The sequence below is a fragment of the Ictidomys tridecemlineatus genome, chromosome 4 (assembly GCF_052094955.1).
Source record: "Ictidomys tridecemlineatus isolate mIctTri1 chromosome 4, mIctTri1.hap1, whole genome shotgun sequence".
Taxonomy (NCBI): Eukaryota; Metazoa; Chordata; class Mammalia; order Rodentia; family Sciuridae; genus Ictidomys; species Ictidomys tridecemlineatus.
In genome coordinates this window covers 172,804,279-172,831,950 of record NC_135480.1, presented here as the reverse complement: position 1 = coordinate 172,831,950, position 27,672 = coordinate 172,804,279, and the positions used below count along the sequence as shown (strand labels likewise).

Genomic DNA, 27,672 nt, shown 5'->3' with positions numbered 1-27,672 from the left:
ACCCTTTGTGGGTGTTTCTACATGAAGAAAAAAAATGCTAGTAAACTTGATGGCGGGGTGAGGACAAAGGGCGTTTTTAAAGAAGCACTGACTGAGGTAAATGGAGAATGAGGACAGAAAGAAGGCTAAAGTTCCTTCAAGTGGATAAATGGCAAGACAACGCAAGCACCTCTTTTTTAAACCACCCCTAGGGTCCTTTATTACAGCACACTGGAATGCAAAGTTGGAACTACCACTATCCAAGAAGCCCAATGAAACCTCAAAATGTCAGGGCACTGGCAGCCTCTGGAATGACAGGCTAATTCCCCTCCCCCCACCCCCCACCCCCAAAAAAAGAAAAGTCCAATCCAATAAGTGCAGGTCACCCTGCCCTCTGGGGCAGTTCCAGCCTGCGCAGGGAGAGCTCTAATGGGAGAGCAAGAAAAGAAAGACCACCTCTTTCCACACACCCTCAGCTGGGGAAACAAAGACAGCCCTCCTTCCCCTGTAGCCACTACCCCAGCCGGAGAGACTTTCCTATTTCCCGGTGCAGTCTGGCCTCCCGCCCCCGCCCCATGACAAAGAAAAGGCACTTGGTGAGCAAGGCCTTCCTGCCTCCACGGATGGGGGAGGGGGCTACGAGGCGAGAAGCCCCCTCCACGCACCCGCGCTCACACTCTCCGCCCCGAAAACTGTCCAACGCGGGGAGGAACCGAGGCCTCGGCGGGGAAAGCCGGGTCCAGGAGGGGGTGAGGGTACCTTGAAATAGCCGCCTTCGTAGAGGGTGTTGGGGGGTCCGAAGATGGCCACCTCCCAGTTGTAGAGGTCGGACTCATCCACCAGGGTGATCCGGAAGCCCTCCACCGGTTCCTCCTGTAGGGATTTCAGCTCGAGCATCAGGGCCTTCTGCGAGCTGGTCATCTGCTGCTGGGCCATCGCGGCGGCGGCGGCGGTGCCGGGCCGGGGCCCCAGTCCTCGCGCACCGGCCGGGCCGGACCAGGCCCCTCCCCTCCGCTCGCCCTCGGGCCAGGCCACACGGGGCCCCGGTCTTCACACACCCGGCGGGCCGGACCAGGCCCCAGACGGCCCGTGGGCCGGCCCGGTGTCCTCACACGCGTCGCGGGCCGGGCTGGGCCCTTCTCCTCACACTCCGGCCGGGTGGGGGAGGGGTTGAAGGAGTTGGGGGAATCCGCTCCCGGTCCGGGGCCTCCCCCCCCCGGAGGGGGCCTCTACTTGGGGGGGGGGAGAGGAGGTGGAAGCCGAGGAAGGCGGCGAAGGGCCGGCGATGGTGAGCGGAGGGGGCCGGGCCGGCCCGGGAGCGCCGCGCTCGCTCGCCCTCTCGTTCGCCTCGGGGGCCGCCGGGGCCGAAGGGCGCGTGGGGCCGGAGGGGGAGGGGGAGCGTGGCGCGCGGGGGTCTCGCGGCAGCGGCGGCGGCGGCTGCGCGGGGGGAGGGGCGGAGGAGGAGAACGAGAGCGCCTCTCGCCGCGGGAGCGACGGAGCCGAGAAGGAGGGAGGGAGAGAGGGAGGAGGGGCGCGCGCCAGGAGGGGGGCGGCTCTTGGCGGCTGGCGGCCCGACGCGCGTGCGCGCGCCCCTCCCTCCCCCGCCCGCCCGCCTGCCTGCCTTGTCCTCCTCCCCTCCTCCCCTCCGTTCCCGGCTTCCATCCCTCCCGCCCGCGCGGTGGCTGTGGCGACGCTTTGTGACGCCGGCGCGTGTCCCCCGCCCTTAAAGGGCTAATGGCTGTAGGAGCCTGAGGGCGGGCGGTCGAGAATCGCCTTGGCCCCAAAGGGTCGGTTTTGTGGCTTGGCGCCGCGGTTCCAGAGGCGTGTCCCGGAAGGGACTTTCAGGTCCAAGAGCTCTCAGTGACTTCCCCCAACGTGTATTCACCGGCCTCCAAACAGCAGTTCTAGGACTAGTCCTCGAAAGAGCTCTAGTCCTCTACAGACCACCCCCAACCCCATCCCACCCCCGCGACACCTAGTCTGCAGTCCCTGAACTTAGTAGGTGCTTGAATAAGAAGGATTGATAATATGGGTCATAGCGATGGGAACAAGATTTCCCAGCTTGAGGTTGGGGTTGTGGTTCAGTGGAAGAGTGCTTGCCTGGCAAGTGTGAGGCACTGGGTTCGAGCCTCAGCACCACATAAAAACAAATAAAATAAAGGTATTATGTCCATCTATTTCCCAACTTCTCTCCCAACTTAATCTCCCGCAGATCCAACCTCCTGGCCTGTGTGCCACTGGGCAAATCACCCATCTTAGAGAGGGCATGTTTTCAAAAGAGAAAAGGCAGGAAGGCCAGTTCCTGCTTCCCTTAATAACTACAAAGAGGAAGTTATGAGGAAAGAGAATTAAACTAAACCTGGTTTCCTGGCCCTTCTCAATGTGCTATGGGATGGACAACTGCTCTGCTTATCCCGGTTTGTGAAACTACTGAGATTGGACTTTTGACACCCATCCCTATAGTTCCTTCAGCTTGATTGTTCAACCTCCAACTCCTGAGATAATCATAACTGAAGTAAAATATGGAGACAGTCTTCAGTCCCCATTATTTAGAATACTTCTTTCTCTTGGACTGGGATTGTGGCTCAGTGGTAGAGTGTTTGTGTGAGGTATTGGGTTTGATCCTCAGCAACACATAAAAATAATAAAGGTATTATGTCCATCTACAACTAAAAATATATTTTTAAAAAAGAATACTTATTTCTCTTAGAAAAGCATGTGTTGTAACTGTGTAAACCTCTTCCCAGAAAAGCCAGCATACTGAGAGTTCCATTCAATTTTGAGATCACAGAGATCTTGGTTTCAACCCTGGTTCCACCACTTATATTAATTATACCTAACACAAGCAATTGTAATGATTAAATGAGGTCATCTATGTATGGCATTTAGCTTGGTGACTGGCAAGTGATCCATAACTAGGAGCTTTTTTTTTTTTTTTAAGAGAGAGTGAGAGAGAGAGAGATTTATTTATTTTAGTTCTCGGCGGACACAACATCTTTGTTGGTATGTGGTGCTGAGGATCGAACCCGGGCCGCACACATGCCAGGCGAGTGCGCTACCGCTTGAGCCACATCCCCAGCCCATAACTAGGAGCTTTAAAGAACAGTATAGTTATTTTGTGGATACACTCTTCATTTTTTTTTAATACACTTTATATTTACAACAGTTTTAAATTTACAGAAAAAGTGAGAAGACAGTAGGGTTCTCATGTACCTGTTACCCAGTTTCCCCTAATAACATATTAATGTAGTATATTTATCACCAATATTGATACATTATTATTAATGTATTATACATTATCATTAATGTTCATGCTTTATTCATATTGCCTTAGTTTTTGCCTAGTGTCCCTTTTCTGTCCCAGAATTCCATCCAAGCTACCAGACTGTAGTTTTCATGTTTTCTTAGACTCCCTCTTGACTCTGACAGTTTCTTAGACTTTTCTTGTGTTTGATGCCTTGATACTTTTGAAAAATATTGGTCAAAACAATTTTGTTTATAGTAGGGAGTGTACTGGGGATTGAACCCAGGGAAACTTTACCATTGAGCTATATTCCCAGAACTTTTTGTTTTTATTTTGAAACAGGACCTCACTAAGCTGCTGGGTTTGAACTTTGTTCCTCCTGCCTAGCCTCCCAAATTGCTGGAATTATAGGCATGCACCACCACCTCTGGCCTCAAATGTTTTGTAGGTGGTCCTTCACCTGGGATTTGTGATAAGACTGGGGTTATGGGTTTTAAGAGAAAAAATCATAGAGATAAAAATGCCATATTCATCATACCATATCGAGGACACATGATAAAGCAACATGACTTAACACTGTTGATGTTGACCTTGATCACCTGGCTGAGGTAATAAGTATATCAGGTTTCTTCATTGTGAAGTATAGCTTCATCCTTCTTCATCATTCTATACTGTACTCTTTGAAAGAAAATCAGTGTGCACAAATCATAAAGGGCCTTTCTCTTTTATTTCTTTTTTTTCTTTCTTTCTTTCTTGGGTTTGTTTTCAATGAATGAGGTCTCCATACTTTAAACATTCTCTAGGGCTGGGGATGTGGCCCAAGCGGTAGCGCGCTCGCCTGGCATGCGTATGGCCCAGGTTCCATCCTCAGCACCACATACAAACAAAGATGTTGTGTCCGCTGAAAACTAAAAAAATAAGTATTAAAAAATTCTCTCTCTCTCTCTATCTCTCCTCTCTCACTCTCCTTTTTAAAAAAAAAAATAATAAAAGAAAAAATAAATATTCTCTAACCCCCAGCCTTACCTACCATCTAAGTCTTGAGACCAAACTCCACTAGAATTAGAGCTCTTGTCAGAGGAAGGGAAGTGTTGGGCTGGAGATGTGGCTCAGTGTAGAGAACTGTCAGGCCTAAGTTGGAAGCTAGTAGGGTGAAGTGTCCTCCTATTCATTGCAACCCTCCTCCCAAAATAATGATGTATGCCTTTTTCAGCCTTCCAGTCCTCCACCAATTTAGGGACATGAAGATTGCTGACCTGGAAATGTGGGAGATGGTGTTGACACCTTTAATAGCAAGGTTGTGAGTAGACAAATAGGCAGAAAGTTCATCTTCAAAGCATTTCACCTATATGAAATCATAGCCTCACCCTGATCTATACAATGATAGCTCTCTCACCTAACCCACTTGAATATACATCTGCCACCCAGACCAGAAGCTGTCCCCTGAGTTCAACTCACAAACTCATACTAAGTATCCACTATGGACATGATCCTAAGCTGGAAGGCTGGCAGCTTAGTGTGGTAATGAGTTTTGTACTCAAGTCTTCCCAATTCTCAAGTCAGAGGAACTGCAATTCTACAAAACTAGCTTAAGTAAAACATTACCTATTGGTAGGCTGCAACTGTGTCTTATTCATCCTTGTATCTCATGAAACCAGCACACAGTGTGACACAAAGTAGACACTAAGTAATTGTTCTCAGACTCATGGCCAAGGGCAGAAAGACAATCAGTATCACACATACACACACACATACATGCACACACAAAAAAAAAATTGGACTCCACTCGCAAGTCTAGGCTTTCAGGCACTCTCAGACACACAGTAGGTATTCAGGACTATAAATTTCATAACCATTTACCACCTACCCCAATGTTTGCCACATACTAAGTGCTCAAAACATTTTTTTCCAGGCATGGTGGTTCATGGCTATAACTCCAGTTACTTGGGAAGCTGAGGCAGAAAGATTCCTCACAAGTTTGAGGCCAGCCTTGGCAATTTAGTTAGATCCTGCCTGGGGCTGGGGGGGGGCAGCGGGGCTGTGGCTTAGTGATACAGGATACGTATCATGCAGGAGGCACTAGGTTCAATCTTTAGTACTAAGCCACTGTAGTCTAAACAAAGAATAGGGGCTGGAAGTAGCTCAATGGTACAGCAGTTTACCTACTATGTGCAAGGCCTTGGGTTCAGTCTCCAGAACTACTAGATAGGTGTATATATCTAGATATATAGAGGACAGCATTTTTTTCTTTTTTAAATTTTTTATTTGTTTTAATTAGTTACACATGACAGTACAATGATCTTCACATATCTTACATTTGAATTGGGGTATAATTTCTCATTTTTCTGAGTATACAGGTTGCAGAATCACATTGGTCATAAAGTCACGTATGTACATACAGCAATAATAATGTCTATTTTATTCTGCTAGGACGGCATTTTTTTTTTAATGGAAAATAGTAGAAATAACTTCCTAGAGCTTTCTTTGTTTTCTAATGATAGGTTGAAATTTACTTGATTGATTAGTGCCCTCTTGTGGTAAAGAAAACAAAACAACCTTCCACCCTGCCCCCCACCATGCTGGGGATGGAACCCAGGAGTGCCTATCACTGAGCCCTTTTTCTATTTCTGTTTTATTTTGAATTTTGCTAAGTAGTCCAGGTTTGCCTTTAGCTTTCATTTCTCCTGTCTCAGCCTCCAGAGTAGCTGGACTTGAGTAGCTGAGATTATAGGTGTGTACCACTGTACCTGTCCTTCCCCTCAGTCACTAAGGCATCACTTAGTACTTGCAAACCTGGGAACTTGCAAATAATCCATTATCTTTCTTCCAAAGAGAAAAAATATGGGGCTGGGGATGTGGCTCAAGCGGTAGCACGCTCGCCTGGCATGCGTACGGCCCGGGTTCAATCCTCAGCACCACATACAAACAAAGATGTAGTGTCCACCGAAAAACTAAAAAAATAAATATTAAAAAAAATTAAGAAAAAATATGGAAATCTTACCCAGGCACAGTGGCTCACAACTGTAATCCTAGCTGTTGGGGGAGGCTGAGTCAGGAGGATCGTGAGTTCAAAGCGAGTCTCAGCAACAGAGAGGCACTAAGTAACTGGGTGAGACCCTGTCTGTAAATAAAATACAAAATATGGCTGGGGATGTGGCCAACTGGTCCAGTGACCCTGGGTTCACCTCCCCCACACACACACACAAAGGATAGGAAATCTTGGTAAGTTAAGGTGGAGGAAGATACATTTGGGTTAGGAAGGATAATTCTGACTTTTAAGAATGACTCTTTTTAAGAGGCCAACATTTTTCAAATTCAACATATTAACATATATGTAAGATTTAGACACTGCTTTTAGAAGCCACAATATTCCTCTAATAATAATAGCTAACATTTTCTAAGCATTACCATGTGACAGGATTTTTACATGCAGAATCAATTACCTGGTTATTTGTAGAATATCTATGTTACTGAATAAAGCAAGGCTTAAAGAGGTGAAAATATGGGCTGGGGTATAGCTTAACAATGGAACACTTGCCTAACATGCAAGGCCCTGGGTTTAATTCCCCACCTCCACTCCCTAAATAAAGAAAAAAAAACATTTAAAAAGATGTTAAAAGAATTACTCAAGATCACTCAGAGAGTAAATAGCAGAACTTGAAGTTAACCTCAACCAACCTACTCCAATGTGATTGCCCTTAATTACCATGTTGTAATGTTCCTAATGTTCCTACAGCAATCTATGCATGTCACAGCACCCACACACTATAATGCAATTGTTTTCTTCCTCCTAGTCTCTGATGTGCTCTTGAGAAAGAGCCATTTATTCATTCTTTCTTTCATTGGACAAATATGTTTTGAGTGCTTCCCACATGATAGGCCCTGTGCTAAATGCCAGGGATACAATAATGAATGAAACAAATAATTGGTCCCTGCCATCATGAATCTTACATTCTAGTGGCTAAGACAGAAACAGACAAAAACAAGTAGTTAGTAGATAAATAACATTGTTACAGGTTTTGGGAGTACCAATCAAAGTGATTAAAAGGGTGCCTAAAACAATATGCTGGGGCAGGATGTAGTTCTATATGGAGGGCAGGACAGGGACAGGAGAAACTTGTGAAGTTACATTTAAATGAATGAAGGGAACTGACTTGTGAAATGGGAGAGTGAGAACATCCTCCCAGGTTTCTGGTTTGCTATTAGGCTTATTTAACTCTCTATAATGGACACTAGGCACAGGGCTTTGACATTTCTTATCGATTACTTATTTTTTTGTGGTGCTGGGAAATTGAATCCAGGACCTCTCATATACAAAGCACATGCTCTACCACAGAGACCAGGTGTCAGTTCCTTTGTTTGTTTATTTATTTATTTATTTGGAGATGGACAGCATGTCTTTATTTATTTTTAAATTTGGTGCTAATTATGGAACCTAGTGCCTCATACCTGCTAGACAAATGCTCTGCCACTGAGCTAGAGCCCTAGCCCAGATGTCAAATCTTGACTTTTTTTTTTTCTGAGACTGGATCTTTTTTTCTCCCAATGTTGCCCAGGCTGTACTTGAACCTGTGATTCTCCTGTCACAGCCTCCCAAGTAGCTGGGTTACAGGCATCACCCTGCTTTGATCATTCTTGACTACAGGGCTTCAACATTTTTAGGTGTGAAGGAAAGCGCAACAAATTTCACAGCTCTTTGTTTTGTTCTCAAGACTTTTTTTCTCAGTGGTGTTGCCTCCTCTTTGTCAATTCAAACTAAATCATGGTTCAAGTGCCAGGTGTGTTGGTGCATGCCTGTAATTCCAGGATTTCAGGAGGCTCTCAAATTTGAGGTCAGCCTCAGCAAGGCCCTAAGCAATTTTGCCAAGAACTTATCTGAAAATAAAAAATAAAAAGGGCTGGCTGGGATGTAGCTTAGTGGTTAAGCATCCTGGATTCAATCCCCAGTACACTTCCCTGCTTAAAAAAAAAGATTTAGCACAATCCTTATCTTGCCTAGGAAACCTTTCTTTTTTGCACAAGGATTGAACCCAGGGGTGCTCTACCTCTGAGCTAAGTTGCCAGTTCCTTTTTCAGGGATCAAACAAGGGCCTTATGCATGCGAGGCAAGCACTTTACTGAGATATATCCCAGCCCCTCTTTTTTTAAAATTTTTTTAATATTTATTTTTTAGTTTTCAGTGGACACAACATCTTTGTTTGTATGTGGTGCTGAGGGTCGAACCCGGGCCGCACGCATGCCAGGTGAGCCCGCTATCGCTTGAGCCACATCCCCAGCCCCCCTCTTTTTTTGTTTTAAGATAGGGCCTCACTAAATTACCTAGGGCCTTGCTAAATTATCCAAGCTGGCCTCAAATTTGGGATCCTTCTACCTCAGCCTCCCAAGCCACCACACTCGGCTGCGTACAATTAATTTTCAATTTTTTGGTAAAATAATATGTAAATACATAAAGAACTAATTTTGTAAAATATAAATAATAAGTGGGTCTAGATGGGCATTCATTACATTATTTTTGAATTATTACTCTTGAAGCATTTGCTTTAAATTTTTAATAAAAGACAGAGAAAAATTATTACAATAATCTAGGCACAAAGTGATGTTACTTAGAGGACACCTGACAATAAAGTCAAGGAAATGTCAAAAATGAACAAATTCAAAATATACTTTGGAGGAAGAAATGACAGGACTTGGGCTGGGAATGAAGCTCAATGGTAGAGCGCTTGCATAGCCTATATGAGGCTCCAGTACCGAGAAAAAGAGGAAAAAAACACAATATTTATTAATAAACACAAGACTTGTTAATAAACAAGATGTGACGGCTGAGGAAAACGGGCGGAATCACTAGTGTAAACAAACAAATTCCCACCAGAAGTCCTTACAGGAGCTCCGCCCTTCCGGCTCCTCCCAAAGCAAAGGAAGTGAAGAAAAGGAAGCGACCGCCGAACTACTCGCACCTTCCGGTCTAGCGTCGCAAAGAAGTCGTAAGTCCGAGAAACTTGTTTGGCTCCTCCCGCTATGGGCTGTCCTGGAAAATAACTGACCAATGGTGAACGATACGTAAGCAATATCCAATGGCACTGGAGTGGGTGGAGTCCTATGGTACAGGGCTGCCCCGGACTTGAGCCCTGGAATTAGGCCTTTAGCCCACGTGGGAAGCTGTTCTGTGTAGAGGCGGCTTGAAAACGAAGTGAGCGAGAGCGATTTGGACTAGAGTGATGGGGCCAGCCCCTACAGGACAGCAGCTGCGCGGAGCAACTGGAGGCCCCGAGGTGGGTTGAGCCAATTGAAGGAAAAGGCTCAATGTGGTTCCACTTGACTGCAGAACCAGAGATGGTGTGGCCTGACAGCTAGCTGGTGGGAGACACGAGGGCAGCTCATTCTGGAGGAGTCCTGTTCCCATGATTTTTTTCAGCCTAGGGCACTGAAAATAGTCTGAGATTTTGTTAGGGAAGGTGAAGCCGGGATTTGGATAAAGCAGGAGTGGAGAAGGCATTTTAGACTTTTCAAGCCTGTAGCAACAGAAGAGGAAACAGGGATTCATGGTATCTAAAAAGGGGCTTAGGCATTGCTTAGGGCACTCCCCAGTCGACTTGTGCCTCTACCAACTCCCAGCAGAATTCCATTTTTGTGCTGTCAGATAGACTGGGAACACGCAAGGTATTTTCAGTCTAGGGAACATAGTGTTACTCCAAGTAGTGGTTATCGTGAGTTTAACAGAGTCTGACGTCCAAAGAAAGGATGAAGCAGGTGAATCCTTTACCGACAGCATATTATGGCGCTTTAGCTAGCAGATGCTCGATACCTGTGACCTCATGTTGGTTTCTGCCTCTGGCCACAGGTGATAGAACCATCCTTTGAAGGCACAGGTAAGAAGGGGAAGAAGCCATCCTCAAGAAAGCGTGGAGTGACTGAGTCCCAAGCAGAGAACCTTCTGCAACCAGTGAAGCTCAGCAAGGCAGAATTATACAAGGAGCCTACCAATGAGGAGCTAAATCGCCTTCGGGAAACCGAGATCCTATTCCACTCCAGCTTGCTTCGTTTACAGGTACTCAGGTGGTTGGGACTTGTGGTAGAGGAGCTCTTTTAGGACTCTGAGGTCATTGGACTTTTCCTCACCCTCCTTACAGGTAGAGGAGCTACTAAAGGAAGTGAGGCTATCAGAAAAGAAGAAGGATCGGATTGATGCCTTCCTACTGGAGGTCAACCATCGGATCAAGAGGGTGCCCTCAACCCCTGAGTCAGAAGTAAGGCAGATGGCCTGGCGAACTGGGAAGCAAGGCCTTCAGGGGCCTTGCTATGTCTCTTGAGAGGTTAGAGTGCTAGGGAGTTCTTTCTCACTGCAAGGAAGTTCAGCTGGGATTGTTGTCATTCGTGTATTATCACTTAGAAAGCATTGAGGTGTGTGGTACTAATTGGGTATTCTTAGATATGTCAATAAACAAAATAGCCTATGTTATGATGTTGGGATTATAGATAATAGATAATAAACTGCATGGCAGTGTTAGAAGATGGTCAATACTATGGAAAAAGGAAAAACCAGGACAAGGTAAAGGGATTAGGAGTATTGGGAATGGGAGTGGTTTGCAATTTTAAGTAGTGTAGCCAGAGTAGACAATACTGAAGTGACTACGTGTAAAGATTTGAAGGAGTTCAGTTAGCCATATAGATATCTAACAGAGTAAGCATCCAAGAGGGAGAAACAAGCAATACCAAGACACAAAGGCAGGAGTGTGCTGTTATGCTCTTTGGAATAAAAGATAGAGGAGATGAATTCAGGCAGGTTATAGGAGAAGGTTGAATATCATGTAGTGCCTTGTGCACTAAAATAAGCACTTTGGCTATTGCTCTAGGTGAAATGAGAAACTACTGCTAGTGTTTTGTGTCCCCCTGCCCTGATTTTAAAGTTTATTCAGGTCAGCCATGTGGCATACATCTGTAATCTCAGTGATTCAGGAGGCTGAGGCAGGAGGATCTCAAGTTCGAGGCCAGCCTTGGCAACTTAGTGAGACTCTGTCTCAAAAACAGAGGGAATGGATGCTTGGGGATGTGGCTCAATGGTTAAATACCCCTGAGTTTAATCCCCAGTACAAAAAAAAAAAAAAAAAAAATTCATTCAGGCACATGCCTGTAATCCCAGCAACTCAGTAGACTGAGGATTGTGAGTTCCAGGCTAGCCTCAGAAACTTAGCAAAGCCCTAAGCAATTTAGCAAGACCCTGTCTCAAAATAAAAAACCAAAAGGCTCACTGATATGTGGCTCAGTGGTAAAGTGACTCTGGGTTCAATCCTCAGTACCAAAAAAAAAAATTTTCTTTTTTTCAGGCTTATGATGAAAGTATAATGGAGGGAAACAAAGGTAAAATCAGGGGGACTACTTAGTTACCTGTTGATCACTGAAAAAATGTGGTACCTCAAACTACAGTAGATAGATGAATACATTTTTATCATAAAATAAATTTTCCCCCCTCATTAAACTTTGTTTCATTGTTGTTTTTTTATTCTTGTTTTATTTTGTTTTTGGTGGCACTCCAGCACCACTAAGCTATACCCTCAGCCCCAGCTATTTTAATGGTTTTCAGAATTCTATAACAGATTTTTGGTCAAGTTCTTTCATTAAGCATCTTAGTGAGACCCTCAACAATTTAGCAAGAACCCCATGTCTGAAAATAAAAAAATTAATTTAAAAAAAGGGGACTGGGGATGTAGCTTAGTGGTAAAAGTGTCCCTGGATTCAATCTTCAGTATCAAAAACTTTAAAAATGAATGAGTGAATAAATAAATAAAACATTGATTTAGGAGTCAGGTGTAGTGGCACATCCCTGTAATCCCAGTAACTTGAGAGCTAAGGCAGGAAGATCTCAAGTTAAAGATCATCCTAGGCAACTTAGTAAGACCCTGACTCAAAATAAAAAGTACTAGGGATGTAGTTCAATGGTAAAGTTCCTGGGTTCAATCCCCGGTAACAAAACCTTATTTATTAAAAACATTTAGAGGAGTTGGGTTTGTAGCTCAGTGGTAGAGCATTTGACTAGCACGTGTGAGGCCCTAGGTTTGATCCTCAGAACCACATGAAAATAAAAAAAAAATTAAAAAAAAAAATATATATATAAAATATGTATAAGTATATATATTTACATGTATAGTGTAAACAAGTATATTTACATTTTGATTTAGTGGTTGGGGATATAGCTCAGTAGTTGCATGCTCTCCACATTCACAAGGCTCCAGGTTGGATCTTGAGCACTGGGAAAAAAAAAAAGTAATGATTTTTAAAACTAAAAAGTTAAAGATAGGCTTGGAGGTGTGTGCCTTCTAGTTCCACCTAATTTGGAAGTGTGACAGGAGGATTACCTGAGCCCAGGAGTTCAGGCCATCCTGGGTAACAGTGAAACCCCATGTCTTTTCTACTGAGGGTTTGTTTGTTTGTTTGTTTGTTGATACTGGGGATTTAACTCGGCACTCAACCACTGAGCCACGTCCCCAGCCCTATTTTGTATTTTGTTTAGAGATAGGGTCTCACTGAATTACTTAGCACCTCACTTTTGCAAAGGCTGGCTTTGAACTTGGGATCCTCCTGCCTCAGCCTCCCATGCTGTTGGGATTATAGGCGTGTGCCACTGCACCTGGCTTCTCTTGAGGGTTTTATAGTACACCACTTTATTTTTGTTTGTTCACTGTTTTTGTTTTATACTACTGAGGTTTGAAACCAGGGGTGTTCTACCAGTAAGATACATACCAACCTTTTTATTTTTTGATATAGGGTCTCACTAAGTTGCTCGGTCTGACCTCCAACTTGGGATCCTCCTGTCTCAGCCTCCACGTTGCTGAGATTATATGTCTGTTTCACCATACCCTTCAAATTTTACCAGTTGAATGAGTTGGTAGGAGCAATCTAGATCCATCTGGTGGCTCAGTGGAATCCATTTTGATAACACCAAAAATTAGTTGTTTCACAGCCAGTATTTAAGACAGAAGTTTGCTCTTGGGTCTGCCCATTCTTGAGATACCATCTTCAGATTTGCCAGTGTCAGCAGTCAGGACAATACAGTCAGCCTGAGATGTAAATGTAATAACGTTTCTGATATGGACTCTGTGTACTTGAAAGGAGGTTTATTGGAAGGAGGCTTCTCCAACTCCATAACCTTTTTCTCAAGTTTTTTGATAGTCCTTTTATTGATTCTACCACATTTGTACATCAGATGGCCAGTTAGTGGAGGATTTACCTAAATCTCTGTGTTTGGTAAATCACTGATATGAGTCTTCTATTGCGGAGCTGGGGTTGTTTGTTTTTGTTATTCTGTTTTTATTTTTATGGTGCTGGAAACTGAACCCAGGACCTTGCCCATGATAGGAAAGTGTTCTACACCTGAATCCTTCCTTTCCCATTTTGAGTTTGATTTAGCAGTGTTTTTTATGATACCTGTGTTCTGGCAGTTAGGTCCATTGTGGTAAAGAAAATGAGGTATTTTGTTGTTGTTGTTACTGGAGATTTAGCTCAGGGGTATTTTACCACTGAGCTACATCCTCAACCCTATTTATTTATTTACTTTTGGTACTGGGAATTGAACCCAGGGGTGCTGAACTACTGAACCACATACCTAGCCCTGTTGCCTTTTAATTTTTAGTTATAGATGGACACAATACCTTTATTTTATTCATTTATGTGGTGCTGAGGATCGAACCCAGTACTCAATGCATGCAAGGCAAGTGCTCTGCTACTGAGCCACAACCCCAGCCAATGCCCAGCCCTTTTTATTTTTTTATTTTGAGACAAAGTTAAGTTGTTGAGGGCCTTATTGAATTATTGAAGCTGGCCTTAAATGTGTAATCCTTCTGTCTCAGTGTTCTAGGTCACTGGGATTACAGGCATGTGCCGCTCCACCTGCCTAAGAAAATGAGTATTTTTTTATTTTTTTAGGGGGCTGGAGATGTGGCTCAAGCGGTAGGGTGCTCGCCTGGTATGCGTGCGGCCTTGGGTTCTATCCTCAGCACCACATACAAACAAAGATGTTATGTCCGCTGAGAACTAAAAAATAAATATTAAAAAGTTCTCTCTCTCTCTCTCTCTTAAAAAAAAAAAAATTTTAGGGGCTGGAGTTGTGGCTCAGCGGGAGAGTGCTGGCCTCGCACGTGTGAGACCCTGGGTTCGATCCTTAGCACCACAAGTGAAATAAAGGTGTTATGTCCAATTACAACTAAAAAAATAAATAAATTTTTAAAATTTTAAATTTTTTAGTTATAGGTGAACACAATATCTTTATTTCATTATTATATGGTGCTGAGGATTGAACCCAGTGCCTCACGCATGCTAGGCAAGTGCTCTACCTCTGAGCCACAACCTCAACCCCCAAGTATAGTTTCTTTTTTTTTTTTTTTTTTTTTTTTTAAAGAGAGAGTGAGAGAGAGAGGGGGACAGAGAGAGAGAATTTTAACATTTATTTATTTATTCTTAGTTCTCGGCGGACACAACATCTTTGTTGGTATATGGTGCTACTGAGGATCGAACCCGGGCCGCACGCATGCTAGGCGAGCGCGCTACCGCTTGAGCCACATCCCCAGCCCAAGTATAGTTTCTTAACAGAGATAAGTCAAGGTAGTTTTGGCTTGAGCAACTGTTGGAGTTACCTTCATGAGGAAGGCATGTTTTGTCTAGTGAACATCAAGAGGCCATGTGAGGAAGGCAGTAGAATCCATGTGTCACTGTTCTTGCACCCACAGCTCACTGACCAGGCATGGCTCCCTGCTGGAATTCGAGTTCCCTTTCACCAAGTGCCCTATACTGTGAAGGGCTCTTTCCACTTCCTTCCTCCAGCCCAGGTCACTGTTGTGGGCAGCTATCTTCTGGGCACCTGCATTCGGCCAGACATCACTGTGGATATGGCACTGACCATGCCCAGGGTAAGGTCCAGGGCTTGGGAAATAAAGAAGCCCACTACTTGTCCACTTAAAAATCCAAGTCCCTCTCTTTCCATCTGTCCAGGGGTTAGAAATCCAAATTCTAAATCAGGAGCAAGCCACTACAGTCATCCTGAGGGTACCTAGAAGGGCTTTTGGCCAGTTTTGCCTTTGGAACTTTGTCTTCATTGTCTGAAAATTGGTATAGTGTTACAAGTCTGGCTCAAGCTCTCCACTGTTAACAGAGAAGCCCCAGGACTCTCACCTGTTGCCTCTTAGCCTCCAAGCGCTTATTTGCCTGGTTCTCTTTTTCCTTCCCTGGCCCCTCTAGGAAATCCTACAGGACAAAGACCTGTTGAACCAGCGCTATTTCCGCAAGCGTGCTCTTTACCTGGCCCACTTGGCTCACCACTTGGCCCAAGATCCACTCTTTGGCAGCGTTCGTTTCTCCTATACCAATGGCTGTCACATGAAACCCTCACTGCTGCTGCGGCCACATGGTGGGAAGCACACCTTGGGCTAAGGACACAGTACAGGGTGATAAATCTAAAGGGAAAGACACAGGGTACTCAGGACTAGGGGAATAGGAATAGGAGCCTTAAGGCCAGGGTGAGAGGCATGGGCCTCAAGGTTGAGTGGGGAATTAGGGACCTCAAAATGGGAAGGCCTGGGCTTGGGTTGTGGCTCAGTGGCAGAGGGCTTGCCTAGCATGTGTGAGGTCCTGGGTTCGATCCTCAGTACCACATATAAGTAAATAAAATAAAAGATCCATTGACAAAAAAAAAAAAAAAATGGGAAGGTATATGACCTTCAACTCTGAGAGGGTAGGTACTGGGACTCCTGGTTCCAGAGCTGGAGGGTCTTAACAGTCCCTGTCTCCACCAAGGGAAAGATGAGCGCTTGGTCACTGTACGTTTGCATCCATGCCCTCCATCTGATTTCTTCCGCCCATGCCGCTTGTTGCCAACAAAGAACAATGTGCGTTCTGCCTGGTACCGAGGGCAGAGTCCTCCAGAGGATGGTGAGCAGGCACTGGGGTTGAGGTGGTGCAGGAAGAAAGGGATCTGTTGGAGACTTTTCTTCTCATGGCCTTTTCTTCTCACAGGTAAACCAGACCCCCCTACCCCCCACTACAACACATGGGTTCTGCAGGATACAGCTCTAGGGTCCCATGTGCAGCTGCTATCAAATGTGCTCGGCTCTGCCCCAGGACTGAAGGATGGTGTGGCACTTCTGAAGGTCTGGCTGAGGCAGAGGGAGCTGGACAAGGTAAGTTGGAGGTGACCCACCCTCCTCTTCTTGCTCTGTAATGAGCTGGCTCTGAGCTCAGGCCTTTCTCTTTATCTCTCTTTCAGGGCCTAGGTGGGTTTAGTGGATTCCTAATCTCCATGTTGGTTGCCTTCCTCGTGTCCACACGCAAGATCCACACCACCATGAGCGGCTACCAGGTCCTGAGAAGTGTCTTGCAGTTTCTGGGTGAGGCAACTAAAACCTGGAAAAGACCAAGGTTTTCTTTCATCCCAGGAATCCTATCATTCCATTAGGGATTTGGTTCCTTGCCATCAGATAGATGAGCAAACTGAATATTGGAGGCATGCAGTTGTAGCTACCTAGGCTGAGGGAGGGTCATTAGGGCTGGGACCCCAGGGTAGGAACCTTTTGATGTATCCATTTTTTCTGTGTCACTCCAGCCACCACAGATCTGACAGTCAATGGGATCAGTTTATGTCTCAGCTCAGATCCCTCTTTGGTGAGTTGGGGAAGGGCCAGATCTATTCCAGGAGGCCTGAAGGTAAGACCCAACCCTTGACTTGGCTTCTCTCTACTCCCTAAGCCGGCTCTAGCTGATTTCCACCAGGCCTTTCCTGTTGTCTTCTTGGACCCCTCAGGCCGTCTCAACCTCTGTGCTGATGTCACTGCCTCCACTTACCACCAGGTACTAATGGGCCCCCACTACTATATTCCTCAGATGTCCCAGCTCAGACTCTGTCCCATCTGTTAGTACCAGGACCCCAGAAAATCCTCTCCAAAGAGGTAAGGTGAAGCACATCTCCTTACCTTGTGGCTCCAGGTACAGCATGAGGCACGGCTATCTATGACATTGCTGGACAGCAAAACTGATGATGGATTCCAGCTGCTCTTGATGACTCCTAAACCCATGATCCGGGCTTTTGACCATGTCCTGCAGTGAGTTTAGGGGTGACAGGATATGTTGGTGGGTCTTGTCTTCCTGAAGTGATTGGACAAAGATCCTGAGGCAGGTGGCTCACATCTTCCAGGGAAGAGGTGGTATGAGGGGCCAGCAGATCCTGATTCCTTCCCCCTTTTTGTCCTTCTGTGCCCTCCAGTCTCCGTCCACTGAGTCGCCTGCAGGCTGCATGTCACCAGCTGAAGCTCTGGCCTGAGCTGCAGGACAATGGTGGTGATTATATCTCTGCTTCTTTGGGCCCACTAACTACCCTCCTGGAGAAGGGTCTGGGGTCCCGGCTGCAGCTTCTGGCCCACTCTCGGCCCCCAGTCCCAGAGGTGAGATGGTATAAGGTTGGGGAGTTTGCGAGCCTTAAGTGGGGCTGGAGCCAGGGTCCTAAAGGACACAAAGGACATGGTATTCCTCTATCATGACCTTTCTAGTCCAGGCTGGGGGTTCTTGGGTTGAGATCAGCCTCTTTATACCCTACAGTGGGACATCAATCAAGATCCACCAAAGCACAAAGACTCTGGGACCCTGACCCTGGGATTGCTCCTCCAGCCTGAGGGACTGACCACTGTCCTTGAGCTGGGTCCAGAGGCTGACCAGCCTGAGGTGAGGAATCCCATCATATATGTTGGAAGAAGTGAGTGGATTTGCTCTCATGCCACCAGGGCTGAGGCCTGTTAGAGGTTGGTTCCTTTTTCCTTCCTTTTCCTTCTTTCCCTCCTTTTTCTCCTTCCTTCCTTTGCTTTCCTTTTAACCCAAGGCTTCATGTAGACATTCGACCACTGAGCCATTCCCTAGCCCTTTTGGGGTTTTTATTTATTTAGGTACTGGGGATTAAACTCCAGGGCACTTGACCACTGAGCTATATCCCCATCCCTATTTTGTGTTTTATTTAGAGACAGGGTCTTATTGAGTTGTTTAGCACCTAGACTCACCATTGTGAGAACTCATGATTCTCCTTCTCAGCCTCCCAAGCCTAGGATTACAGGTGTGTGCCACCACTCTAGGCTTGTGTTTCTTTTAAGTTGTCCAGGCTGGCCTTGAACTTGTGCCTCTGTCTTCCAACTAGCTGGAATTACTGGCATGTACTACCACAGCTAACTTCTCATGGACGTTTTTTTTTTAGTTGTAGTAGTTGGACACAATACCATTTATTTATTTATTTTTACATAGTGCCAAGAATCGAACCTAGGGCCGCACACTTGTAAGGCGAGCATTCTACTGCTGAGCTACAACCCCAGCCCCTCTCAGGGAGGTTTCTGAGATACCACTAACCCTTGCCTCTCTTCAGGCTGTTGAATTCCGCCAGTTCTGGGGGTCCCGTTCAGAGCTTCGGCGTTTCCAGGATGGAGCCATTCGGGAAGCTGTGGTCTGGGAGGCAGCCTCTCTGTGCCAGAAGCGCCTTATCCCCCACAAAGTGGTCACCCACCTCTTGGCACTGTGAGTATTAGCGTCTGCATGCCAGAAGGCAGTCATGGTCAGAGAGGCTTTTAAGAGAATCTTGCCTAGGCTCTTGGGGGAAGCCTAGGCTCCTACTGGTAGCATGGCTCTTCACTCCTTTACTATGTCTGTATCTGTTCTTCAGCCATGCTGACATCCCAGATAACTGTGTCCACTATGTGGGGGGCTTTCTGGATGCACTGCTCCAAGGCCTGAAAGAGGTAAGGACCTTGAGGTCAAAACTAGTGATTGTAGATCTATGTGGCAAGACTGGGAGAAAGCCCTTTACAACCTAGCAAGAATGCACTTCCTGGGTTGTCCAGCAGGGGGGGCGCTAGCTCTGCTTCAGCCTGAGCCATGGCAAAATCCTTTATGGAGTTTTCAGAGTTCAGTCTCCTGTTTGTCCTCTCCCCCTCAGACCTCTAGCACAGGTGAGGAGGCCCTGGCAGTGGCCATATGTTACTACGACGACCTCAGCCGCATGCTGTGGGGATTGGAAGGTCTCCCACTGACTGTGTCTGCTGTTCAGGGAGCTCATCCAGTGCTGCGCTACACAGAGGTGAGTTGCAAGTGGGGAAGGAACCCTTTCTGCATGACTCCCCCGGCCTGTTCCCTAGTTTACCAGTATCCCTCCCTTCTCCTGTCTGGACATTCCTTCTCAACCCCAGGCACCTTCCTCAGTTCCCCTTCTCCCACAGGTATTCCCACCAACCCCAGTCCAACCAGCTTGCTCCTTCTATGAGCAACTCCGGGAACGGGCATCTCTGTTGCCGCGGCTGGATAAACCCTGCCCAGCATATGTGGAGCCCATATCCAGTAAGAGGGCTCTTAAGAGGGAGTGGGAAGGACAGTTCCCGTTCTAGGCTGCAGTATGAGACCTGTCACTCCTTTTCTTCCTCAGTGGTTTGTCACTTGGAAGGCAGTGGTCAGTGGCCACAGGAAGCTGAGGCCATACGACGAGTCCGAGCTGCCTTCCAGCTACGCCTGGCAGAGCTGCTGAGGCAGCAGCACGGACTGCTGTGCCGTGCCACTGCCACACATACTGATGTCCTCAAGGTCAGACTGGTGTGGGGCAGGAAATTCCCAAGACAAGGCCTCCAGGGATGTCAGGGTGTAAAGATGATATACCCTGGGGGCATCAGGCTGGCGAGCAAGGGTGTAGGTATTAGTACCTCCAGGACCCAGACTTACATTCACTTCCTGTCTTATTCCCTCTTCCAACAGGATGGGTTTGTGTTCCGCATTCGTGTGGCCTATCAGCGGGAGCCTCAGATCCTGAAGGAGGTGCGGAGCCCTCAGGGGATGATCTCACTGAGGGATACACCTGAGTCTCTCCGTCTTGAGAGAGACACAAGGCACTTGCCCCTGCTCACGAGTGCTCTGCATGGGTAAGGCTACCTGCGCAGACTGTTTTTATCTGTAGGCCGCCTTCTGCTTTTATTCCTTTGTATGTCTGTCTCTCTGGGAAGCCAGATGGTATAATAGTTAGGGATATAAGTCCTGGAATTCTGGCCCTGCAACTTACATATCCCTTTGGACTTTTTAGTTTTCCCATTGTAGAATGGGAATAATACTAGGATCAATCCCTTAGGGCATTTGTTAGGAAGACATAAGATAATGCATGTAATGCATTAGCACAGGTATTCCTACCAACCCCAGTCCAACCAGCTTGCTCCTTCTATGAGCAACTCCGGGAACGGGCATCTGTTGCCGCGGCTGGATAAACCCTACCCAGCATATGTGGAGCCCATGTCCAGTAAGAGGGCTCTTAGGAGGGAGTGGGAGGGACAGTTCTCATTCTAGGCTGCAGTATGAGACCTCTAGCACTGAGGCCAACAGGGTTGAATAATTAGTCGCAGTAGGACTGAGCCACTGTTCCTGAGTTTCTGAGTCTCACTGCCACTTTCCTCCTCTCCTCAGACTCCAACAGCAGCATCCAGCTTTCTCTGGTGTGGCTCGACTGGCCAAGCGGTGGGTGCGAGCCCAGCTTCTAGGTGAGGGGTTTTCTGATGAGAGCCTGGATCTGGTGGCTGCTGCCCTTTTCCTGCACCCTGAGCCCTTCACCCCTCCTAGGTAATTCCTTCTATTTCCCTAGCCAGGAAGTTCCCCTTAGGTCTGGTTTTTATCCTTTGCACTGTACCCGCTGTCCACATGGGAGGGAGTGACACACACCTGTAATCCCAACAGTTTGGGCGGCTGAGGCAGGAGGATTCCGAGTTCAAAGCCAGCCTCAGCAACTTAGTGAGACCCTGACTCTAAATAAAATGTTAAAAGGGCTGGAGATGTGGTTCAATCCCCAGTACCCCCCCACCCCCCGCCAAAAAATAGTTAGGGGGGAAGTTCTAAGACAGCCCACACTCCACTCCCACAACCCATACTTAGGGATCTAGACTTTCTTGATTTTGGGGATATCCTTGTGGGAATATCCTTGTAAGATTCTTACTCCCTCCACTCAGCTCCCCACAGGTTGGCTTCCTTCGATTCCTTTCCCTGGTATCAACTTTCGATTGGAAGAACAACCCCCTCATTGTCAATCTCAACAATGAGCTTACTGGTAAGTGGTAAGACAGGTATCAGAACACTAGAAAAACTACGCTTTAGGGATTTCAGAGTAGTACAGGAAGGGTTTTCCCTGTCTGTTATGGTTTCTGTGTGCCTTCTCCAGTCCAGATATTTAAGACTGCCTATCTTTGGGTGGGGAATTATCAGGAAAATAATTCTGACTGTAGGTTAGTTTGCCTGTTGGTGGTCAAAGACAGACTGGACTGGGATGGTGAGCAGGCTCCCTGGGGGAATGTGGAAGTTAGAGGAGGGTAGAAGGAGGAACCTGAACACAGTTAAGAAATCCTGTGGGGAGCAATGAGGCATCAACTAGATGCACACACCTCTTAGCTGATTTCCAGTTGTAAACTGAGGAGCTCTGGGTCTCAGCAGAGAGCAGAGTGTCAAGTTCCTAATTCTGCAGGTGTGTGGGAGCACAAGGTGGGAGGGGGCCAGGGGCAGGCCTCAGCTTGTGCAGGCTCAGAAACCAGACATGGGGTGCTAGGCAGTGGAAAATTCTGACTCTGTGTTGAGGCTATGAGATTAACATCCACACAATTAAGGCAAATGCGGTGTCCCTTTCTTCACCTTTGCCCCTTGAGGGAGGTTACAGGAAAATCCCTGATGAATAGCTGCTGGGTAAACAGAAGGAGGGCCCGGAGCAGCAAAATATGACTTTTGGGCAGAGGAAGGCTGATCTAGGACCTTCCCTCTTTTCTTTCTAGCGGAGGAACAGGTGGAGATTCGTAGTAGCTTCTTGGCAGCTCGGACACGACTCCCTGTCATGGTCATTATTACTCCCCAGGACCGTAAAAGCTCTGTGTGGACACAAGATGGACCGTCAGCCCAGGTTCAACCCCATGCCTGACCCCAAATTTGATTTTTTTCTGTCCCAAGAAAAAAACACAGGCCCATCATGAGCTAGGAGAGACACATGGTCAATTCTAGCCTGATGTTTCTCTACCCACCAGATCCTTCAGCAGCTTGTGATCCTAGCAGCCAAGGCCCTGCCTGTCCTAGAGAAGCAGCTCATGGATCCTTGGGGCCCTGGGGACATCAGGGTAAGCCTCTGACTGACAATGACTCCAGGGGCTCTGGGGGTTCTGTCCTTGAACCCTAGAAATCTAGAGTTCAAGGGGCCCCACACAGGAAACTCAGTCCCGTTGTCTAGTGAGACTGAATCCTGAGATGGGATTGAAGCCACCATGAATAAAACCTTTTACTCCCCTGATGGCCTCAAATTGGCATCAACTGCTTCCTTCTGTAGTTCTTACTGTTCTTGCCTTCATGTAGGCTTGAAGGCCCATGATAGATGGTTATTCACAGGTGAAGGAGGGGAGCAGGGTGGGTATGTGGAAGGGTGACTCAAGGGGTTATTTTGACTCCTACTTATTCTCTCCTTAGACCGTGTTCCGGCCACCCTTGGACATGTATGATGTGCTGATCCACCTGTATGCCCGCCATATTCCTCGGCACCGCCAGGCTGTGGACTCTCCAGCTGCCTCCTTCTGCCGTGGTTTGCTCAATAAGCCAGGGCCCTCGTCCCTGATGCCTGTGTTGGGCTATGATCCTCCTCAACTCTACCTTGCACAGCTCAGGGTAAAACCTAAAGGGGAGCTGACCTGAGGAGGGGACTTCAGATAGAGCTAGGGCCATGGAGGAGGCTCTAGGGTGTCCATGTGTAATCTTACTTGTGTTCTGACCCTCCTTAGGCGGCATTTGGGGATCTGGCCCTTTTCTTTTATGACCAGCATGGTGGAGAGGTGATTGGTGTCCTCTGGAAGCCCACCAGCTTCCAGCCCCAGCCTTTCAAGGTATGCTGGCCAATGACAGAATGTGTGTCTTTCTGATTGTGTACATATGGTTCCCTGTGGACTTGCTTATCTGTGGGTAATCTGCACCATGAATGATCTGGGTTAGGTGCAGAGTGTGTGGACGTGTATTTTACTCCACCACCCCTGTTCTGTCCCCAACCTGGTATTTTAGGGTGTGCCTTGTGATGCCTCAACCCACATGTCTTCTCTGATTTCCCTTAGGCTTCTAGCACAAAGGGACACATGGTTGTATCTCAGAGTGGAGAGTTAGTGCTGCTGCCCAACATAGAAGCAATCCTTGAGGACTTTGCTGTGATGGGAGAAGGCCTGGTGCAGGCTGTAGAAGCCCGAAGTGAGAGGTGGACTGTGTGATCAGCCCTGGAACAGGCTGAGATGGACATCCAGACTCAGCACCTCTGGAGCAAGATGTCAATGAGATGGCCACCCTCGCTGCATGTGGACCCTCCATGGAAGGTCTGCTGGCCTGAACATACTGAACCATCCCCAAAGAAAGTCCTGTCCAATTTTTTGTCTGATGCTCCCTTCCTCGAGGTCCTGTGGAGTCTTCTGGTGCTGACCACCTAAACTCTCAGAAGAGAAGTAGGAGCCAGCTCAGAGGGAACTGAACCCAGGAGATCCATCTGCCTGGAAGCCATGGGCCTGTACCTTTTCATTTTATTTTGTTCTTTATTTTGCATTTGGAGCACTTGGATATGTGCCTGGGGTTTGTCCCCTTCCCACTGGCAGGACTTGTGCCCAGATCTCAGTGTGCCCTTCACTATAGTGTCAGGCCTGGATGGAACCCAGAGAAGGTGTGGCTCTTCCTGAGGGTCACAGCCTGAGCACTGAGCAATGGAAAGGGGATTGTGAGTGTATGAATAGACTGCATTGAAGGGGCACAATACCTTCCAGTGTTGGTGCTGCTGTTTCTCAGGGTAGAGACAGTGGAAAAGGACAGGAGGGGTTTGGGTAAATAAAGGAGTCGGGGGACTGGTGGTCCCAGTCCAGGAGAGATACAGAAAGCACTGGGTACTAATCTCCGGCCTCTCAGGGTATTAAGTCCTACCAGCTCTGTGCTGCTGCCCATTCATCTCATAGGCTGCCCTTGCAATGGAGTTGCATTCATGAACAAGACCCACATTCTGTTCTAGAGCTCCTGGGACCTCAGGAGGGGTATGCCCCCTCTTTGACTTTGGTCCACACCTCTTTTCTGGCAGCCGCTCCCTGCTCCTGTCTCCCCTAATCCTGGCTGTTTTTCCAGACTCAGCTCAAATAATGCCCCTCCTAAGCCCTGCCCTTGCCCCCAGCCTGAGGTGCTACTTCTGAATTATGAGAGCAGTTACTCCCAGTTGAGTTCACTTGGCAGGCACGCACAGCAATGTGAACCCTTCTATTGTCTTGATCTCTGATTTAAAATTAAATTGCTTAATTCTGTCCATTTTCCTGGCTTGTCTCTGTTTTCACATGGTTTTAACCTGATCTCCTGTGTCTAAACTCTGAAAGAGCAGGGAACATGTTTGAACACAGATTTGGTTTTCTTCATGGCACTTAGTACAGGGCTTTGCTCAATTAGGAAACAGATATATGCAGAAGGGGCACCCAGCCAAGCAGATGGAGGCCACAAGGATATAGAAATCATTTGTGAACTCTCCCAGAGCAGTTGGGATAGTGATGGTGAAACATCCTGAAAGAAAATAAAAAGTTTATGTTTATTGAGTGTCTAATAAGTGTTGGGCACAATTAGGTGTTGTTTCTGTATTTTATGTATGGGAATACCAGTTAACCTTCCCTTCTGAGTAGATGAGGGAACAAGCTCCAAGGTGGAGCCAGTCATGGGAGGACTTTGATGCCTGGCCTGTAATCTCTGTTCTTAAAATGATGAGAAGCTACAAGAGGAGTTTTTTTTTTTTTTTTTTTTTTTTTGCGGTGCTGGGGATTGAACCCAGGGCCTTGGGCATGTGAGTCAAGCACTCTATCACGTGAGCTGTCCCCAGCCCACACAAGAGAACTCTGTTAAGACTTTATAGATCTGTCACTGTCATGAGAGAGTTCAGCCCAAGGTTGAAACTGGGGTACGGAATAAATTGGTTGGCTATATCTGTCTATGTGCTATATGTTTTTTGGTTTTATTTTTGAGATAGGGTCTTGCTCAGTTGCCAAGACTGGCTTTGAAATTGTGATCCTCCTGCTTCAGCCTCTCGAGTCACTGGAATTGAAGGTGTGCATCACCACACCTGGCTTATGTGTTCATTTTAAAATAAGCATCAGTGTGCCAGGCTTTTTTTTTTTTTTTTTTTTTTAAAGCAAAAGAAATGACCCCATCCCTTACAGATCCCTGCAGCTCAGGGTCCACAATTGCTCTTGGCTCTTCTTTTGTGTCTGTTAACCTTGGGGATTCCTTGGACTTTTTCTTCAGTTTCTCCATAAGGCTCTGGGGAGGGCCAATGATTGCTAGTCTGTTTCAAACCATTCTATTTCATTCCTACAGACCCTTTCACAAACCCAAGATTATCCTGGTGGGGATTTGCACCCCAGGCAGAGTTAGAGCAGTTGGCTCTAAGAGGTGCAGACACCGGTACCAATCAGGGGTCTGAGCTACAGGCTTTTTTTTTCTTTCTTTTTTTTTTTTTTTAACATTTTTTTAGTTGTAGGTGAACACAATTCCTTTATTTTATTTTTATGTGGTGCTGAGGCTTGAACCCAGTGCCTCACGCATGCTAGGCAAGCGCTCTACCTCTGAGCCACAATCCTAGCCCTGGTGTGGGCTTTTTGCTACCTCCTAATATGGTCCTGAGTAAGTCACTCTTGCTGGGCTGCCTCTCCACCTATAGAATGGGCTTGTAATGGTTTTGTCAAGCGCCCCACGTGGCAAGGGAAGAGGGCTGAAATCTCAGAAATCATCCCTTCCTGCACTCTGCTCCTGCTTGGCATTAAGCCCCTCACGTGGCAGCTCCAACCTGTTTTCCTCAGACTTTGTCAGGGAATTAGGTGAGGAAGCTGGGCTCCTTACTTCTGTCTCATGAATTTGTCTGATGTCTGACCATTCAGATCCCAGTCTACTGAGGCTCTAGAGTAGGAAGGTATTCTGGCTTTGGCTGAAGGATTGGATGCAGGAGGGTTGGGAATGGTGGTCAGAAGCTGGAGCTTCAGGAAAAGGGAAAGAGAGAAGCCTGTCAGGAAAATTTATGTGTAGGTGTGCACAGGATAGTGTGCCTGCTTCTGCTGGCTCCTGCACTTAACTGTAGGTAGATGTGGATGGGGTGGGAGTCTCTGACATGTGGCATGATTTGTCTTGTGTGTGTGCTGGTTGGCCACACATACACTAGTGTGTGTAGGTTCTTGCCTTCAGCTCTGGTTTGCTGAAAAAAAGGAAATCTCCATGTTTGGATAGTAGGTTAGAAGAAAAACCTCTCAAATGGGAGGTAGGAATCCTGGTCTCCTTTCTATAGCTAAAAATAAATCTTCCCATTTTGGGGTTCCAGTTCCCCCAGTTCTGACTGATCTTCTAATCTTCTCTAGTTCAGTTTAGCGAACCCTCGAAGAGTCCTTCTATCTGGCTGTGGTATTGACAACCTCTAAACCAGAATCCTTTTAAGTGAAGACTCTTTCTCTGCCCAATTCTTACTTTGAAAGAAAAAGAGCAAGACCCTAAAACCTATGGGTCCATGCAACAGGCTATATTCAATGAAGACTTGAGGACTGCTCAGTCTCTGACCTGTTAAGTCAGATTTGGGCTAACCTGTCACCCCTTGATATACATGCCACCCCCCAACATCCGGTACTTGCTTTGTGAGTCACAGATTAATCCCTGTGAGTGATAAGGGAGAGTTTGCCTGAGGCATGTGAGTCACTCCTAACCTCCACAGGATAGACTAACCTGCCCATACCCCTGCAGCAGAGAGGGAGAAAGACCTATCTCAGATTTCCTTATGGGACAGGTATGGTGGTGCATACCTATAATCAGGAGGCTGAGGCAGGAGAATGGCAAGTGTGAGGCCAACATAAGCAATTTAATAAGATCCTGTCTTAAAAAAATAAAAAGAGTTAGGGATATAGCTCAGCGGTAAAGAATCTCAGGGTTTAATTCCACAGTAAGGAGGGAAAGGAGAATGTCCTTTAGAACTAAGGGGAACCAAAAAGAAGGGTGTACCAATTCCAGAAGGAGACTTCCTTCTCTGGCACTTCAGCTTCTCAGATGTGAGTGGGGATTATATATATATATATTTTTTTTCTGGTTTATATGAGGCTTACAGAAGTGTAGGATCTTGTTCAGGGTCACACAGGGAATACGCATGGGGAGCTGCAGAGAATCATAGGGTTCTGGCTGTAGCAGCTGCTGTTAAGCCTGGCCTTTGTGGGCCTAAGGATGAGGTGAGGAAGAGTTGGGTCTGAGTTGCAGCTGTTATCAAAAAAGACCTATCGGAGCAGGGTCAGGATTAGGGAAAGAAAGTGGGAGAATGAGTGCTTTGGTCTACCTAAGATCAAGACTAGAAATCTACTCCCTGTCTAGAAGACCCTCAAAAGCAGGACCCAAGCTCCCTGCTATTCTGCTAGACTAGAAAC

General features: G+C 46.7%; 2 protein-coding genes across 7 annotated transcripts in view; one reads left to right on the top strand and one right to left on the bottom strand.

The window, feature by feature from the left end:
- The window catches only part of Ube2r2 (ubiquitin conjugating enzyme E2 R2), a 101,375-nt gene extending 99,854 nt beyond the window's left edge, over nt 1–1,521 (bottom strand). Inside the window, exon 1 of one of the 5 annotated variants that reach the window (XM_078047746.1) lies at nt 739–1,521. In XM_078047746.1, the coding sequence (XP_077903872.1) occupies nt 739–915 (177 nt within the window). In that variant the 5' untranslated portion in view covers nt 916–1,521. The remainder of the gene's footprint in view (nt 1–738) is intronic. The other 4 variants (XM_078047747.1, XM_078047748.1, XM_078047750.1 and 1 more) reach the window with 4 other exon arrangements.
- Nucleotides 1,522–8,812: 7,291 nt separating this feature from the next.
- Nol6 (nucleolar protein 6) lies at nt 8,813–24,547 on the top strand. 2 transcript variants are annotated; one of them, XM_005326193.5, is made up of 26 exons: nt 8,813–9,492; nt 10,062–10,268; nt 10,351–10,467; nt 14,941–15,120; nt 15,449–15,617; nt 16,004–16,138; nt 16,223–16,386; nt 16,473–16,593; nt 16,809–16,867; nt 16,952–17,053; nt 17,189–17,304; nt 17,466–17,643; nt 17,798–17,920; nt 18,606–18,754; nt 18,900–18,975; nt 19,173–19,313; nt 19,453–19,570; nt 19,656–19,810; nt 19,979–20,142; nt 20,675–20,827; nt 21,211–21,308; nt 22,021–22,145; nt 22,267–22,356; nt 22,700–22,894; nt 23,008–23,109; nt 23,332–24,547. In XM_005326193.5, exons 1-26 carry the CDS (start codon nt 9,439–9,441, stop codon nt 23,479–23,481), a joined length of 3,441 nt encoding a protein of 1,146 aa, XP_005326250.2. In that variant the 5' UTR covers nt 8,813–9,438; the 3' UTR covers nt 23,482–24,547. The 2 variants fall into 2 exon arrangements, with proteins under 2 accessions (XP_005326250.2, XP_021582601.2); XM_021726926.3 differs by lacking the exon at nt 8,813–9,492 and having other exon boundaries at nt 10,250–10,268; nt 10,351–10,533.
- The last annotated feature ends 3,125 nt before the right edge of the window (nt 24,548–27,672 follow it).

Bases quoted from the DNA above. Each gene is read 5' to 3' on its own strand.
- Nol6 (XM_005326193.5), top strand. From the start codon at position 9,439: ATGGGGCCAGCCCCTACAGGACAGCAGCTGCGCGGAGCAACTGGAGGC. The intron at 16,139-16,222 runs GTGAGCAGGCAC...TTCTTCTCACAG, and splicing joins GCAGAGTCCTCCAGAGGATG to GTAAACCAGACCCCCCTACC. The intron at 23,110-23,331 runs GTATGCTGGCCA...GATTTCCCTTAG, and splicing joins TCCAGCCCCAGCCTTTCAAG to GCTTCTAGCACAAAGGGACA.